Here is a 14599-nt window from a genome sequence, read left to right as displayed (position 1 = left end):
CCAGGGGATCTTCCCAACCCAGGGATTGAACCTGGGTCTCCTGCATTGCAGGCAGATTTTTTTTTACCATCTGAGCCACCAGGGGAAAAGCATGGGACAAAGAAACATTCTTAAGACATAATCCCTGCCAGAATCACAGTATAGTATAGGAAATACCCATATGTGCAAATAATTGTAATGCAGTGAATATTGTAAGTGCTATAGGCAACATGAATTAAGTGCTTAGGAAAGGGAGAGAAAAAAAAAAAAACCAGTTTATTCCAACTGAAGTTACTGAAGAAGGCTTGCCTGGGAAGATGGCTTCTGGTCCGTACCTTGAGAGGTCAAAACAGCAAACTGTGATTCCTTCTAGGCATGACAACGCACAGAAGTATGGAAGTTCCTCGTTGGTTTGCGCAAGAGTAGCAGTCTGAAACATTAGGGAAATCTGAGCCTAAAACAGGAGATTGCATGTCAAGTGAGGAACTAGCTCTTTTCACAATGAGGAGCCATAGAAGTTTTTCTGGCAGGAAAGCTACTTAATCACACCTGTATTTTAGAAAGGAAACTGAAAGTCAGTATGAGGATGGGCAAGTGTTACAGGAGAAGAGATGGAAACAAGAAGCCGCTCAGGCACCGTTCCTCTGGTTGTTACCAGCACACTGGTTATCTATCTACCAACAGACATGGCTTGCCTCATGCCCATTAAAAATTTCCAGTGGTAAGAGGGAAATATTTCTTCTCCATTTCCAAATCCCTTCCAGTTTTGCAGTTTTCTAATCAGATCCCTGTCCCAGGTTTATTCTAGCTTATAAACTCATGGAGTCAGTCCAAACATCTCAGTTAGAATATTGCATATTACATGTGAAACTCTGTTGTCTGGTAAGACAGCATACAATTCTAGGCAAGGATGGAAAGTCTTTTATCAGTCTTTCTGAGTCTTGACTCAATAAATCATATCAATTTTAAAAGGGTAGGAGGATTTATTTTTAAAGCTGAATATATTTTTAAAGCCAAATAAATTTGACTTTCTTATTTCATTTCTCAAAAGTGAAACCCTCTAGGTTCAACAAACCCTCTAGACTCAAAACCTTCTAGGTTCAATATTTCCATCAAGAGTTCCCAACACTAAATGTGGAGATGGTGTTTGAATCAAGGGTTTAAATGATCAAAACATCATTGATTTTACTGATCTTTCATTGGGTTCTATAACCAGCATGCTCTCTGCAAGTCTGGGTCATCAGAGAGACCACTCTAAAACGTTAAGGTTCTGAGTGATCCTGGTAAGATTTTGATGATTAATCCAGTCTTAGAAGTAATAGAGAAGTATTCTTCCAGTGGAGAACCCAGACTGTGTAGTTCAGAGGTCAGCCAGCTATGTGCTAAGTCACTTCAGTCGTGTCTGACTGTTTGCAACCCTATGGACTGCAGCCTGCCAGGCTCCTCTGTCCATGGGATTCTCCAGGTGAGCATACTGGAGTGGGTTGCCATGCCCTCCTCCAGGGGATCTTCCCAATCCAAGGACTGAACTTGCGCCTCTTAGGTTTCCTTCATTGGCAGTCTGGTTCTTTACCACCAGTGCCACTTAGGAAGCTCAACTATAGCCATGGCCAAATCCAGCTTGCTTTTGTAAATAAAGCTTTATATTAGAACACAGTCATGATCATTTACTTACACATTGTCTGTGGCTGCCTTCCTGCCACTACAGCAAAATTGAGTTGCTGTACAAAGCCAGAGGGCTTCCCTTGTGGCTCAGTGGTATAGAATCCTACCAGTGCAGGAGACACAGTTCGATCCTCAAGCCAGGAAGATCCCATGGAGGAGGGTGTGGCACCCCACACCAGTGTTCTTGCCTGGGAAATCCCATGGACAGAGGAACTTGGAGAGCTACAGTCCATAGGATCTTAATGAGTCGGACAGACTTCAGTGACTAAAACACAAAACACATCTGCATGGCCTTAGAAGAGCCACTCGATCCGTCTGTTTCATTCTCCCTCTGTAATAAACACTCTGCCTTTCTCCAAATACTATGTGAAAGCACATGAGCCCGCATGTTCTGGAACACTGATTGTCATGCTATAAGTTACTATGTAAGTGGAGCTCCTTACATCCCATCCTAACATTGGCATTTTTTCTTTTCCTCCCTAGAATACCCTGGAGCAATGCAGCGTTTGCTCCAAGCCCATCATGGAGCGGATTCTCCGAGCCACAGGGAAGGCTTATCATCCTCACTGCTTTACCTGTGTGATGTGCCACCGCAGCCTGGATGGGATCCCATTCACCGTGGACGCTGGTGGCCTCATCCACTGCATTGAGGACTTCCACAAGTAGGCGATCTACTCTCCCTTCTGCCACCTGATGGTCCTCTTGGGGTCTGATCTTACTGCCTGGCATCTAGGCTAATCTTCTCTCTCCAAGCTATAGAATCTCAGGATTTGGTGGGACCTTAGAAAGAAGTTATTTATTCCCTTCTCCAATGCAGAAAGTGATATCGAGTAATCCGTGTGGTCCTCCAGCACGGCCTCTGCTTCAAAGCTTCCCTTGGGCTTATCCATCACATGTTTGTGTCACCTTAATTGTGAGAAAGTTGAGTCAGCCACAGAACATATTACTGGAAAAAGGCAGGATCACAGGATAGCTCTCCCTGGCCTAAACGTGAACAAGCTGTTGCCAGTGGACAAATTGCCCAGTTTTCTCTGAGCTCTTCAGTTTGTTCATTAGACCAGACCAGTTTCCCATCCAAGACAGCCTAGGGTTCTCTCTAGAGCCATGTCTTTTCCACTCTGCACATAGGAAGTTATAGGGGAAGACATTTGAATTGTTCAGAGAACAATTCAGCCCCTCTTGCTAAAGCAAGCTTCTTGCATATTTGGAGGTGGTTTTATGCCATTATCAACATATACATATCTTCCCCTAAGCCCTTCCCCCAGGTCCTCTTCCTCAGGATATTTTCTAATCTTTTGAGGACAATTAGAAAGTAGACCCTCAAGATCAAGACCACTTAACTGATGGGCCTAGAAAAATATATCCCCACTTCCTCACTTCTCTCCTTTATAGAGTCCTCTTTTATTATAGCCGTAATGGTCATGAAAATTGTCTAGCTTTGTATTTTGCTTATTCTTATTTGACCAGTTTGTTGGTTGATCACATTTGTTGCATATTCCCAGGAACGATATGACAGCTCTAGGTGTGGTTTATAAATGGCAGACACAGAAGTTTTGTGCAGCAAACACAAGAATCATCTGAGGCTTGCAAAGAGATGAACTTGTATGGCTCGCCAGTTTGGGTTCTATTGCCCTCCAAATATACAGTCTTGTGGGTTAATTTTCAGTGCTCTATTGTCAACAACCAGGAGGTACTTGCTGCAAGCAGCTTGGGGACCTGAGATTCATATTTTAAAAAAAGAATTTCCTGACCACTTTCCAGATAGCAGAGAAAGTGAAAACCTCACCAAAAGACGTCAGGCTGAATGAATTAAAAAAAAAAAAAAAATCCAGAGGCAGGAATTCTCAACCTGAATTAGACAAGGAAGGGCTGGCTCACTTTGAAAGGGCAGTCACAGCATAAATTGTACTTCACGTTATTGATATTTTTAGCTTCTAATTACATATGAAAAAAAAACTTGCATCTATTTAAGGGAAGTGAAAAGATACCAATAGGGAGTGTATTTCTGTCACTGTTTCTCTCCTTTCTTAGATTTACTCTAATCCAAGAAAGACTGATAGATATAATCAGAGCACACATGTTTCTGTTGCTGGAAAAGACTGATATGTTACACCCCTCAATTAAAACAGGAAGTCAATTCTGACAAATGTAAGTTTACATCTATGCCATTTATCTTTCATTTCGAGGAGTGGGGAGCATAATTAGCGACTTTGTGACTGGTGACATGTGTGTGGGTCTGAACACTCCAAGAAGGCACACATGAGCAATTAAAAGGGAAAAAGAATCCAAAACCCCCAATGGTCCCCACCATCGCTAATTCAATAGGAAGTTAAAATGCAAACTATTCAAAATAATGTTGTCTGTATGATTGGCAAGTATGCAGGGGGAGAAGCTTTTTGCTCTTTGCCCCATTTCCAAAAAGAAAAATAAAAGATATATTTTAAAGAACTCTGTTTCTGGGTCTTGAAAGACTAGAACAGAAAGCAGCTGTAAGTCCAACTCAGGGCAGACACTGCATGGCTAAGGAAAGTGGGTTACAGAGAGGAGACGCAGCTGCCTTCTGCAGATACTTGGTCTTTCTGAACAGATCTCCCATTTGTGAGCTTCTAGGAAATGCCTTTCCATTCAGTTCAACCACATCTATGAAGAGCCCTCTATGTGCCTATTACTGTGCTAAGTGCTAAAGGACAGAAATTGCATAAGTAGAAATTCGTAGAGAGAAGCCCAGATCAGCAAGGAGTTTGACAGGAGGAAGGAAGAGAAGAAGTGCAGGTAATGTGTGAGATCAGGCAAAAAAGACCATGAAAGTGATGAGGTGAGGCACAGGCAAGGATTTGAGCTGTCAGGGCCAGAAGAGATTACTGGGGCCTGAGTAGGCTTCTGGAAGCAGAGTGTTTTAAGTGGGAAATGCAGCTTACTGACAGGAGGAACAGCTCAGGCATTAAGAAGGGCACAGAGTGAAGAATGGCTTCTCTGCACTCAAGGAAGCTCTGCTTGGCTGTAGCCAGAGCAGCCTGGGAATAGAAGCTGAGATGCAGGAGGCCCAGGAGAAGGGATTTATCTCCCCTGCTTAGAATCCTGTCCTTTAAACTGGTGCTTCCCAAACTTGAGCATGCTCACAGTCACAGATCTTGTTAAACTGCAAAGTTTAGTTCAGGAGTTCTGGAGTGGGGGCCTAAGATTCTGCATTTCTGACCAGCTCCCAGGTGGTCTTGGACTACACTCTGAGTAATAAGCTTCTGAAATGCTATTTTTAAAGCCTTGCTAATGGGCCATCCCCTCCATAAGCACCTTCAGTCAGGGTTGGCCCAAATCCCCCATCCTGTTAGGCAGAAACTTTTTCCCATGTGTCATTTCAGATGACTGCTCAAACTAGTTTCCTGGCAGACTGCCTGTATCCCACCCTAACCCCCAATGCACACCCATACACACACCACACACACACAAACACACACAGACTTACTTTCCCATTTCACCTAAATGGCCATCTTTCAAGGCCCAACCCACTTATCATCTAGTGAAAATTCCATGGACAGAGAAGCCTAGCAGGCTACAGTCAGTGGGGTTGCAAAAGAGTCAGACATGGCTGAGCACAGCACACACAAAGAAGCTTCCTCTGATCTCAAACTCTCCCTAGCTCCATGTTTGAATTTAGATCTCTTTCTCTATGTTTTATAGTTTTGTAAATCCACTATAGATAGCACTTAACATAGCCTGATTAATGATAAAAAATGCACATACACAATTTTACAGTAACCCCTTAAATCATTTTTGTAGTATGATAGGATATGCATGGGATTCCCTGGTGGCTCAGACGGTAAAGCGTCTGCCCACAACGTGGGAGACCGAGGTTCGATCCCTAGGTTGGGAAGATCCCCTGGAGAAGGAAATGGCAACTCACTCCAGTATGCATATATGTTAACAGAACAAATACAGAAATATATAAAAGTCCCTCACCAGTCTGACTGCTGGAGTCTTAGTTTATTTCTGTATTCCCAGTTCCAAGAAAAGCAGATTTATTTAAATCGCTCTTTCATTGTGTTGAGCCTTTATTCCACTGTCTGATCTTTCTTATCAGGGGTGTTACATGCATCCATCTATTTGTTTAATCAGCATCCATTTGTGGATTGCTAGAAATGTGCCAGGACCCACTGAATAAGAGACCATCCTTCTCTGAGCTTTGGCTCCCATGGCTGTATAGCAGAAATGATAAAAAGTATTTCTTCATGTTTGCTATCACTAAAAAAATAAGGTCAAGTATATAGAGCTTTAACAAGACTTGGCATACAATAAGTGCATAATAAATGGTAGCTATTCAACCATCAGAAGTGGTTTTTATCAAATTAATTTTATTATTACTGTCTGCTTAGTGAGCCAAGTTTTTAAATAGACCACCTGGGAGTTTTCAGAGTCCTTAAAATGCTGGCCAGGGAACACCATGGGGACTATGGAAGCCACTTCGTCTCTACGCTTTACCTTTTCCCATCTAATGAGGCCAGTTGGTAAGGAAGAATCATTACTCAGCAAGAATACTATTCATATGTTTCCAAAGAGGAAAGACCTTGAGGTTGAACTTAAAGGCCTAAGCAACATCTTTTTATGTAGAATATAGCAAATACTTCATTCCATTAGATATTGTCTGACTTTCTATCTTCAGCACCAGTCACAATAGTTATTTCTAGAAACTCAGAAATAAAGCAGATCTTGTCCTTTGGAAGCTCACAGTTTTGAGGTCTCCAAAGACATGCAAATAATTACTACTAAAATAGGCAAACTCATTGAAAGATATTTTATCCTCAAGGAGTAAGTAATCCTACTTGAGGACATTGGGGAAGGCTCACAGAAAAAGTGATAGGCTAAACACTCTTCTGACCTCACAAAGTTTATGGTCCCAGTAGGTTTGGGGAAAGGAGATTTTGCAGCTGATTCCAGAAGCCTGCTTATTTCACTACTGATGACCCAGATTCAAAAATAATCAGGTAGTCCAAAGCAGTTTTTTTGCCACTGAGTATAAACTTCTTGCATAAAATGCCAATTATAACAACTCTGATTACTGCTGCAGTTGTACCATGATCCTTTTAATTTTTCTTTCATAGCAATCAATTGATCTGCTGCTTAATTCACATTTATTTAGATTGCAGCCATACAGATGCCTTTTGGGTGCTGCCAGGAAAATTAATATGTACATATAGAGTATAATGTATGTAAAAATGCTTTGACAACCATAAAGTGCTCTGCAAAGTGTTAGATTACTATCATTATTTAAGTCTCTCTACAAATAGATAAAATTTAACATCATTAATCTTAAAAGCATTACCATGAAAAAACTGAGTTGCATGGTCTTTCTTTCTTTTTCAATCTTTTCAGTTCATATCTGTGTCCATTGCAAATCATGTCTCATTTCACACCTTCATAAATGGCACACCTAATTTCTAGAAGATACAGATGGATGCATGGCCTGTATTTGCAGCCTACTGATCTGTTATAAGAAAAAAAACGTTATGGCCATTAGTCATAGTAAGGAATATTAAGAGTTAGGATATATTAAAATTTCTCACCATAGTTGACCTCAAAAACATGTGTATATACATCAATATATATACACATACATACATATATGGGGCTTCCCTGGTGGCTCAGCTCGTAAAGAATCTGCCTGCAATGTGGGAGACCTGGGTTCGATCCCTGGGTTGTGAAGAGCCCCTGGAGAGGGGAAAGGCAGGCTACCCATTCCAGTATTCTGGCCTAAATAATTCCATGGACTGTATAGTCCTCAGAGTCGTAAAGAGTTGGACACAACTGAGTGAATTTCACTTTCACACACTTATTTATACATACATATATATGTGTATATGTGTATAAGAAAAACGCTTTAATAACTGGGAGTGAGGCAAACTTACCAACCTCAGAAAATTTGGGTAGAACCCGGTAAGCACATACAAAGTCTAGAAGCAAAAGTCAGGAGCACATAGGGGCTGCCAAGACCTTCATTTTTCCCTCTGATTGATCCGGCCTGGGATTTGTATTTGCAGTCTTTCCACAGGTGAATGCCCTGCCACACACTGGCCTGTGTGAATTGCACTGGGCCACTCAGTGTGTGGCATGCAGATGCAATTCACACACTCATCTTGCACTTTCCCAAAATCATAATATGTATGATCTAGAAGAACCTCAACAGTCATTGAATATAAACTCCCTATTTTAGCTAAGGAAGGAGACCCAAGGAAGGAAGGTGACTTGCTCAAGGTCACACGAGGTGGTAGACCAGATGTCCTGGCTCTTGGTTTGCGCCTATTCTTCTCTCTTGTTTTCACCTCTTTGTCAGTGTTTAAGTTCAATATCTAACCAGAACTATCTCTCCTCTTCCAGGAAATTTGCTCCCCGCTGTTCTGTGTGCAAGGAGCCTATCATGCCTGCCCCTGGCCAGGAGGAGACTGTCCGGATTGTGGCTCTGGATCGTGATTTCCATGTTCACTGCTACCGGTGTGAGGTCTGTGGTCAGCGCCCCACCCCCTGCCAGGCCCATCAGAGCCAGATTTTTATAAATATCACAATTATAAAATCTGGGAGAGCCCTTAGTGCCTGTGTTCATTTGACTTGGGGTTTTACAAGAGACCTGTGACCCCAGTTGGAAGTGATGAGAGGTTTCTTGCCCGAGGGCCATCTCATCATGTATATAGCAAAGGCAGCAAGTCTTTCTCCTCTAATCTGGGTATCAAAAGGACACCACATTCAGAAAACGACTTCAAAGCATTTTATCCTAGTCCTATGACTTGCCCAGGGCCTCTCTTTTGAAGAAGCTTTCCTGTTTTCTACCAGACCTTCTAAGTGCAGCAGTTAGCAGCTCCCTCTTCTATCTGCAAGAGATAATATGAACTATCTATTACCGCCTCCTCTTGACATTGGCTCGTCTAGTCCCATGAGATTTTCCCAAGACATGGGCCAGTGGGGCTGGCCGAGCTGCCCCTAGTCTCTAGGACTGCAGCAATTCCATCTACCACCCGAGCTGTAGCTGACCGCCTCGTTTATGCAGTGTGCTTTGTTCAGTCCTACAGCCCCAGTTGCATGCCTCTCTCTGGCCTTAATGTGAGCAAGTGAGTGAGTGAGTGAAGTCGCTCAGTCATGTCCAACTCTTTGCGACCCCATGGTCTGTAGCCTACCAGGCTCCTTTGTCCATGGGATTTTCCAAGCAATAGTACTGGAGTGGATTGCCATTTCCTTCTCCAGGGGATCTTCCCAACCCAGGGATCAAACCCAGGTCTCCCGCATTGTAGACAGACAATTTACCGTCTAAGCCACCAGGGAAGTCCAAAGAGAATTAAAAAACTTCCAGCTTTTGCACTAGGTGTTGTGACTAAAGAGCAATAAAAATGTCTAGCCTTAGAACTGACCTGAATTGTAAGTGTGGAAAACCTAGAGTTCATTTTGCAGTTGGAGAAACTGAGGTTCAATGGAGGCAGGCTTCCCAGTATTTCTAGACACACTTGCTCTATGTGCCAACAGGCTTTGACTTTTCGTGGTTTTGTTGTTTGTTCTAAGAGTGGTGTGAGATGTACCTTTTCTCTTCCCAAAGGAAATGATAGCAATACAAAATAAATTTGTACTGTACCTTTATCTTTGAATCAAGACTGTAGAATGGGAGAAACACTGAATTAAAAGGTAGCAGACCTCCATCACCCTGGACAAATCACTTCCCTCTCCACAGCTCACTTCCCCACCTGTAAAACGGGCTTGTTCTGGATGCCCCAGTATTGGCTCTTTTGGTTCTAAGATTCAAGGTGCTAATAGTTGAGTTTCAACACTGCAGTCGACTCTGGGGTCTTTAGGGTGCCCAGGTAACGGTTAATGTTAGGTCATTAAAGGCTTAAAACCATGTCATTTATGTAATTTCTTTCTGTTTATTATGATCAAAAGATTCTGCTTAATTCCATCACTTAGTCTCCCCAAGTGTCTCTAGATCTCCAGAATATCTGCTTGTTCATCCATAAAGCTGGCCTTCTTGGGAAGAATAACTATAGGTGCCATCGCTGCTGCTGCTGCTGCTCCTGCTGACACCCTTTTTGAACTTACATTTCATTATTTGTCAAATTCAGATATGAACCTCAGTGACTGCCTCGCCCCCCGCCCTTGCTGTCATAGAAGACAGCAGAGGTGAGGCACACAGCAGTTGCGACCTTCTAAAAGAGTTTCTACTGCAGTTAGCAAGGGCACACACCTCAAGATGAAATACTATATTTTTCTTTTCCGAAGAAATTTCTGTTTCCTGTAAAGGTGAAGGTCAGCGTTTAACTGTCATGTAACACTTTTCAAAATGGATACTCAGGTACTATTAACAGTAGTATAATTCTCTATGGTTATGTAGCTCTTGGCGTTTTTTTCAAAGTGTAGTCATATCCATTTTCCTCTTTGATCCTCCTAACATCTCAGTGAGGTAGGACTTGTGGGAATCATTTTTAGAGTGGCTGCAGGCTTGCCTGCAGTGACAGAGGCAGGAGCAGAACTGATGGTGGTACCCAAGGGCCCTGCCCCCCACCCGGCACTCATTCCTCTACACTGTGCTGTGCCCTTTAGAAAGTACCATGGATCATTCCCCGCTCCACACACCCACCCCAAACCTTAGGATTTTATTTTCTTTCTAAAGTTGGAGTAAGGATGCAGAGCCTGTTGATGGCCCGCTGCTTAGCAGGAGTCACTCTGCAGCTTAGCTTCTGACCTGGAATTATCACAAGATTCTGTCCTTGCCCTTGTATATTACTTTTGAAAAATCTTTAAATTAATCATAAATGATAAAGATTTAATCTCTCCTGTTCTTATTGTTTGGGTTAAAGGAACAAACTTCTTGGGAGCCTAAACCCTCAGGTTCTTCTCCTTTTGTACCTGTATTTCCTATTGAGTGACTTCAGGAAGGTCATTTTACCCTGTTCTTATTTATGTCCCCAGCCTCTGCTTCAGCTTAATGCAGGACATATCATATGATGTCCTGGGGAAGAAAAGAGATAGTAATTGGCCTCTTTATGGAAGCTCTGAATGAAAAGAGGAGTTTGTTTCCATTTTCACTGACATCCTTTCCCTCTGCCTTCCTTCTTCCAGGATTGTGGTGGTCTCCTGTCTGAAGGAGATAACCAAGGCTGCTACCCGCTAGATGGACACATCCTCTGCAAGACCTGCAACTCTGCCCGCATCAGGGTGTTGACCGCCAAGGCCAGCACTGACCTTTAAATCCAGTCGCCTGTTTAGCGGTTAGTTGGTGGCTCCGAGAAGGATGAAACACAAGAAAAATATGAGAAGAGAAATAGGAAAAAGAGAGGAAAGGCATTCAAGCTATAGGATGGTCTCTACTTCATCCACTATTAACCTTTCTTTAGAAACACCTAGAATATGAGATTTTTTTTCAAGTTCTTACAATACACATTTCACAGTTAATCATGTAGAACCTTGATAGGTCTTTGTTCCCAAGGACTTGCACATTTTTGCACGGATTATGCTCCATCCCATTCACTTCTGCATTCCTTTAACTTTTAATCCCTATGTTTGTCTCACTTTTCATCTGGTTGAATGGCTTTTTTTAGTGTGGTATTTGCTGTCACACAGTTTTTCCTGGGGAAGTCTGCCAACTCCCAGGTGCTTTTCAGCTTGAAGGCTCCATCCTATCACTTCCACACTGGCAGCAATCATAAAAGATAGTCATTCATTTTCTGTGTATTGAAAAAAATTGTCTTTTATTGCTCTAAACTAAGCATGTCTCTTGGGAAAAAAATGCACAATTTTATGTCAGGTTATAAAGAATTTAAACTGTAAATTACATAGATTAAAAGAAGCTGAATTTGCAGCCATCCCAATTCCAAATCTATAATGACCAGCGGCGGGGCTCATTTGAAAATAGATATTGGTGAGAGAGAACCAAACTTCAGTATTTTTTCTGCAGAAATTACAGATGGGGTATGCTGGATAAAGCATTTTGGGGTTATATTTGAAAAGGCATTATTATGCCTCAAATATTAGAATTTTCTTTTTCCATGCTACCTGGATATAATAATATGGACAAACTTGGTTTTCTCTAGAATATAACTTCCAGTACTGTTCCACTTTTCATATCAGATACATTGCAATATTTTGTTTGTTTGTTTGTTTGGGGAGGGAGGACATATAAACACAACTAGCAGAATGGTGTAGCTGTGTTCCACTAGAGGAAGATCTCTATAGAGAACTGTTTGATTTTTTTTTTTTTTTCCAGGCCCAGGTCCATTTTACCTGACAATTACAAATCAGGGCACATAAAATTGTCTTGGTTTTGTTTAGTTTGCCTTAAAAAGACGGGAAACTTGAAAAGGTTGTGAAACCACAGTTTCATCATTCTTATAATTCTTCTGCAACTCAAAATACATATTGCAGGAGACATTTTCATATCACTGATGTGACATTTACACCACACTTTCATAGACAATCACTGAAAAGAAATTGCCTTTTTGAACTAAAAATATGCAGAGTCTGGAATCTTTAGTCAGATTCTTTTGGGGCAGTGAAATGCTTGCCTGCTAACTGCAGAACCACATACATTTTTTTTTTTTTAATGTTCTGACATGTTTCCTTTAGGGAAGGACCCTTCTCTTAGTAGCAGGTTGCCATCTTGTAAACTAAGTATTTTGGATTAAGATTTGTTCAAATCTTTTTTTAAGATTAGGTCAACCTTTTTAAAAACTTTCCTCAAGTATATACTTTTAAATTACAAAGTATTTTAAATATAACAAAAATATAGATGATAATATAATGGATCTCTGTGATATCCAGTTTAAGAAATCAAATATAACAAATATAGCTACATTCGCCTGTATACCCTTCCTTGATTCCACAAAGATCTTTTTCATGATTAGAAAGTGATAAACTTTTCTAGTCTGACTTTTGTTTTTAATTTTAATACTCAGAAATAAAAAATTATTTGTGAATGTTTTGCATTGCAATCCAGACCTCAAGCATCCCAATTACATTTATTTTACTTTAGTAGGAATAATCATAAAGGTGGTTCTTTTTCTTTTTTTTTTCAATAAGATACCCTTAAGCCTATGGCTCTTCTAAGTCAATCTGTGGCTCATTTGCTTTGGTTACCAAACAGTTTGTTTTAGCACGACCACAGTTGGAGCTTTTCAAAGGTCCTTTGACCATTGTGCTTTCCTTACCTTGTATCCCTTGTCCTTGACCTCACATTTCTCATAATGTGAAATAAAAGAGGTCCACTTTGGGCAGCATGTGGATTTTAGGATACAATGGCAACTGTATCACTGAATTTCTGTCTTCCAAATGAAAGGAGAGAGCATGCTGATGACCTCAAAGAGTACTGACCATTAGACAATTGGGGTGATACTATCTATAATCAGCTTAAATTGCTTCAGCAATTTGTTTTTTATGAAATACTTGGGAAAAAAATATCTTTTGGTCAAAAGGAAAGAGCCCAATTTATTGAGGGGTGGAGTTTATCTCTTAAAAATGCAGTCTTATGAATTTTGCCAAAAGAGGGAGGATTTATGAAATATTTATACTATTAAAAATGCAGTAACATTCTACTTGTTGGTTACATTTAAGTTCTTATGTAACTGAATGTTTACATGCCAAGAAAAAAGAGAGTTATAAGAAAAGGCTGTTACAGGCCCCTCACTGTGACACTGCCAGAATAGTGCTTGCTTACAGTCTTTATAGTGCGTTTTTATCACGTAACCTCAGAGTATCTTTACCAAAGATTTTTAAAGTAAATCTCTTTTTAATATAGACTTATCATACTTTTATAATAATGAATGTGCACACCTACATATACAGAATATTTAGATTTAGATTTTTTTTCTTTCACAAGGTATAATAAGGAAAGGATCCTAAAATATTTTATTTCAGGATTTCTTAATTATATGATTTATATTGCTTTCTTGTCTCCTATTAATCATTTGGTATCAGCAATGCCAAATCACTCTTTACTGTTTTAGCTACATGAAATGATGCCTATAACAGATATAAAGATCCAGTGCCTTAAGGATTATAATTCTACTGTCTTATGATATATTGTCTTGATTGTTATCATTTAAAGACATAGATAATAGAAAAAAATCATAGAGTCTATAAGAGAAAGTTTGTAAAAATATACTAAAAAATATACTGGTTTAAAAAAAAATTGTCACAAACAGAAATATTTGGTAATTCCATGTAACATGAGAGATGTGGAAAAGGAGGAAAAACCCACTGTGTCCTGGGTTCTGCAGAGTGTTTCATGGTTAGGTTTCTCCACCACCTGGATCCTCAGCTCATACTGACTCAGTATGGAGTCTCATCTGTGAACAGATTGGCCTTTAAAACTCAAAATAAGTCATGTGTTCCAGCAAAATGCATCAAAGCTTTGAGATCCTGGACATCTCTGCAGCTCAATGACATGGGTTCTTTTTCCTTTCATTAAAAAATTGTTTTTACCAGAGCAACTTCTCTGATCAAAATGACTTCATTGTGTGTATGCTGATGAATACAGTGGAGACATCAACACTATAACTGTTTCCTCACTAAGATTCTGCAGAGATGTTTGCAATGATGTTTCAAGTATATAAAATTCTAATTGCATTTAAACAAGTATTTTGTATTTGGGTTCTGGGAAAGGAAGAGAGCATTTTACCATGGGGCTGTCGTAGAGGGTTTATGGAATATAGACAGGACTCTGAAAACACAACTCCCAACAGTTTTCCTAGTTAATAAAAATCCTATTAATGTGAACCAGCCAGGAATAACAGTGTTATTTCTATTTGATATGGTTTAGGCTTCTCTTGTCAAATCTGCATTGGGGCTGCCCCTTGATCCCTCCATTATCAAGTTTTGAAGGGTGTTGGGGAAACTATGGCAGCTGCTAGGAAGATCAGGGAAACACTGATGTAACCTCACAGCCTCTCACCATTTCTCTTGGCTTGGAAAGGCTTTTTTTCCATATACA

The 14599-nt window shown here is 40.5% G+C and overlaps 1 protein-coding gene across 7 annotated transcripts in view; it reads left to right on the top strand.

Annotated features, from left to right (window-relative positions):
* LPP (LIM domain containing preferred translocation partner in lipoma) overlaps positions 1-14388 on the top strand; it is a 739124-nt gene extending 724736 nt beyond the window's left edge. For all 7 annotated transcript variants that reach the window (XM_018046708.1, XM_018046713.1, XM_018046723.1 and 4 more), the window contains 3 exons: positions 2128-2306; positions 8014-8134; positions 10735-14388. In XM_018046708.1, coding sequence (XP_017902197.1) covers positions 2128-2306; positions 8014-8134; positions 10735-10863 — 429 coding nt within the window. In that variant the 3' untranslated portion in view covers positions 10864-14388. The remainder of the gene's footprint in view (positions 1-2127; positions 2307-8013; positions 8135-10734) is intronic.

The sequence above is a fragment of the Capra hircus genome, chromosome 1 (genome assembly GCF_001704415.2).
Source record: "Capra hircus breed San Clemente chromosome 1, ASM170441v1, whole genome shotgun sequence".
In the NCBI taxonomy this organism is placed as follows: Eukaryota; Metazoa; Chordata; class Mammalia; order Artiodactyla; family Bovidae; genus Capra; species Capra hircus.
The sequence above is the reverse complement of the archived record's forward strand: the minus strand, read 5'-3'. Positions and strand labels throughout refer to the sequence as shown.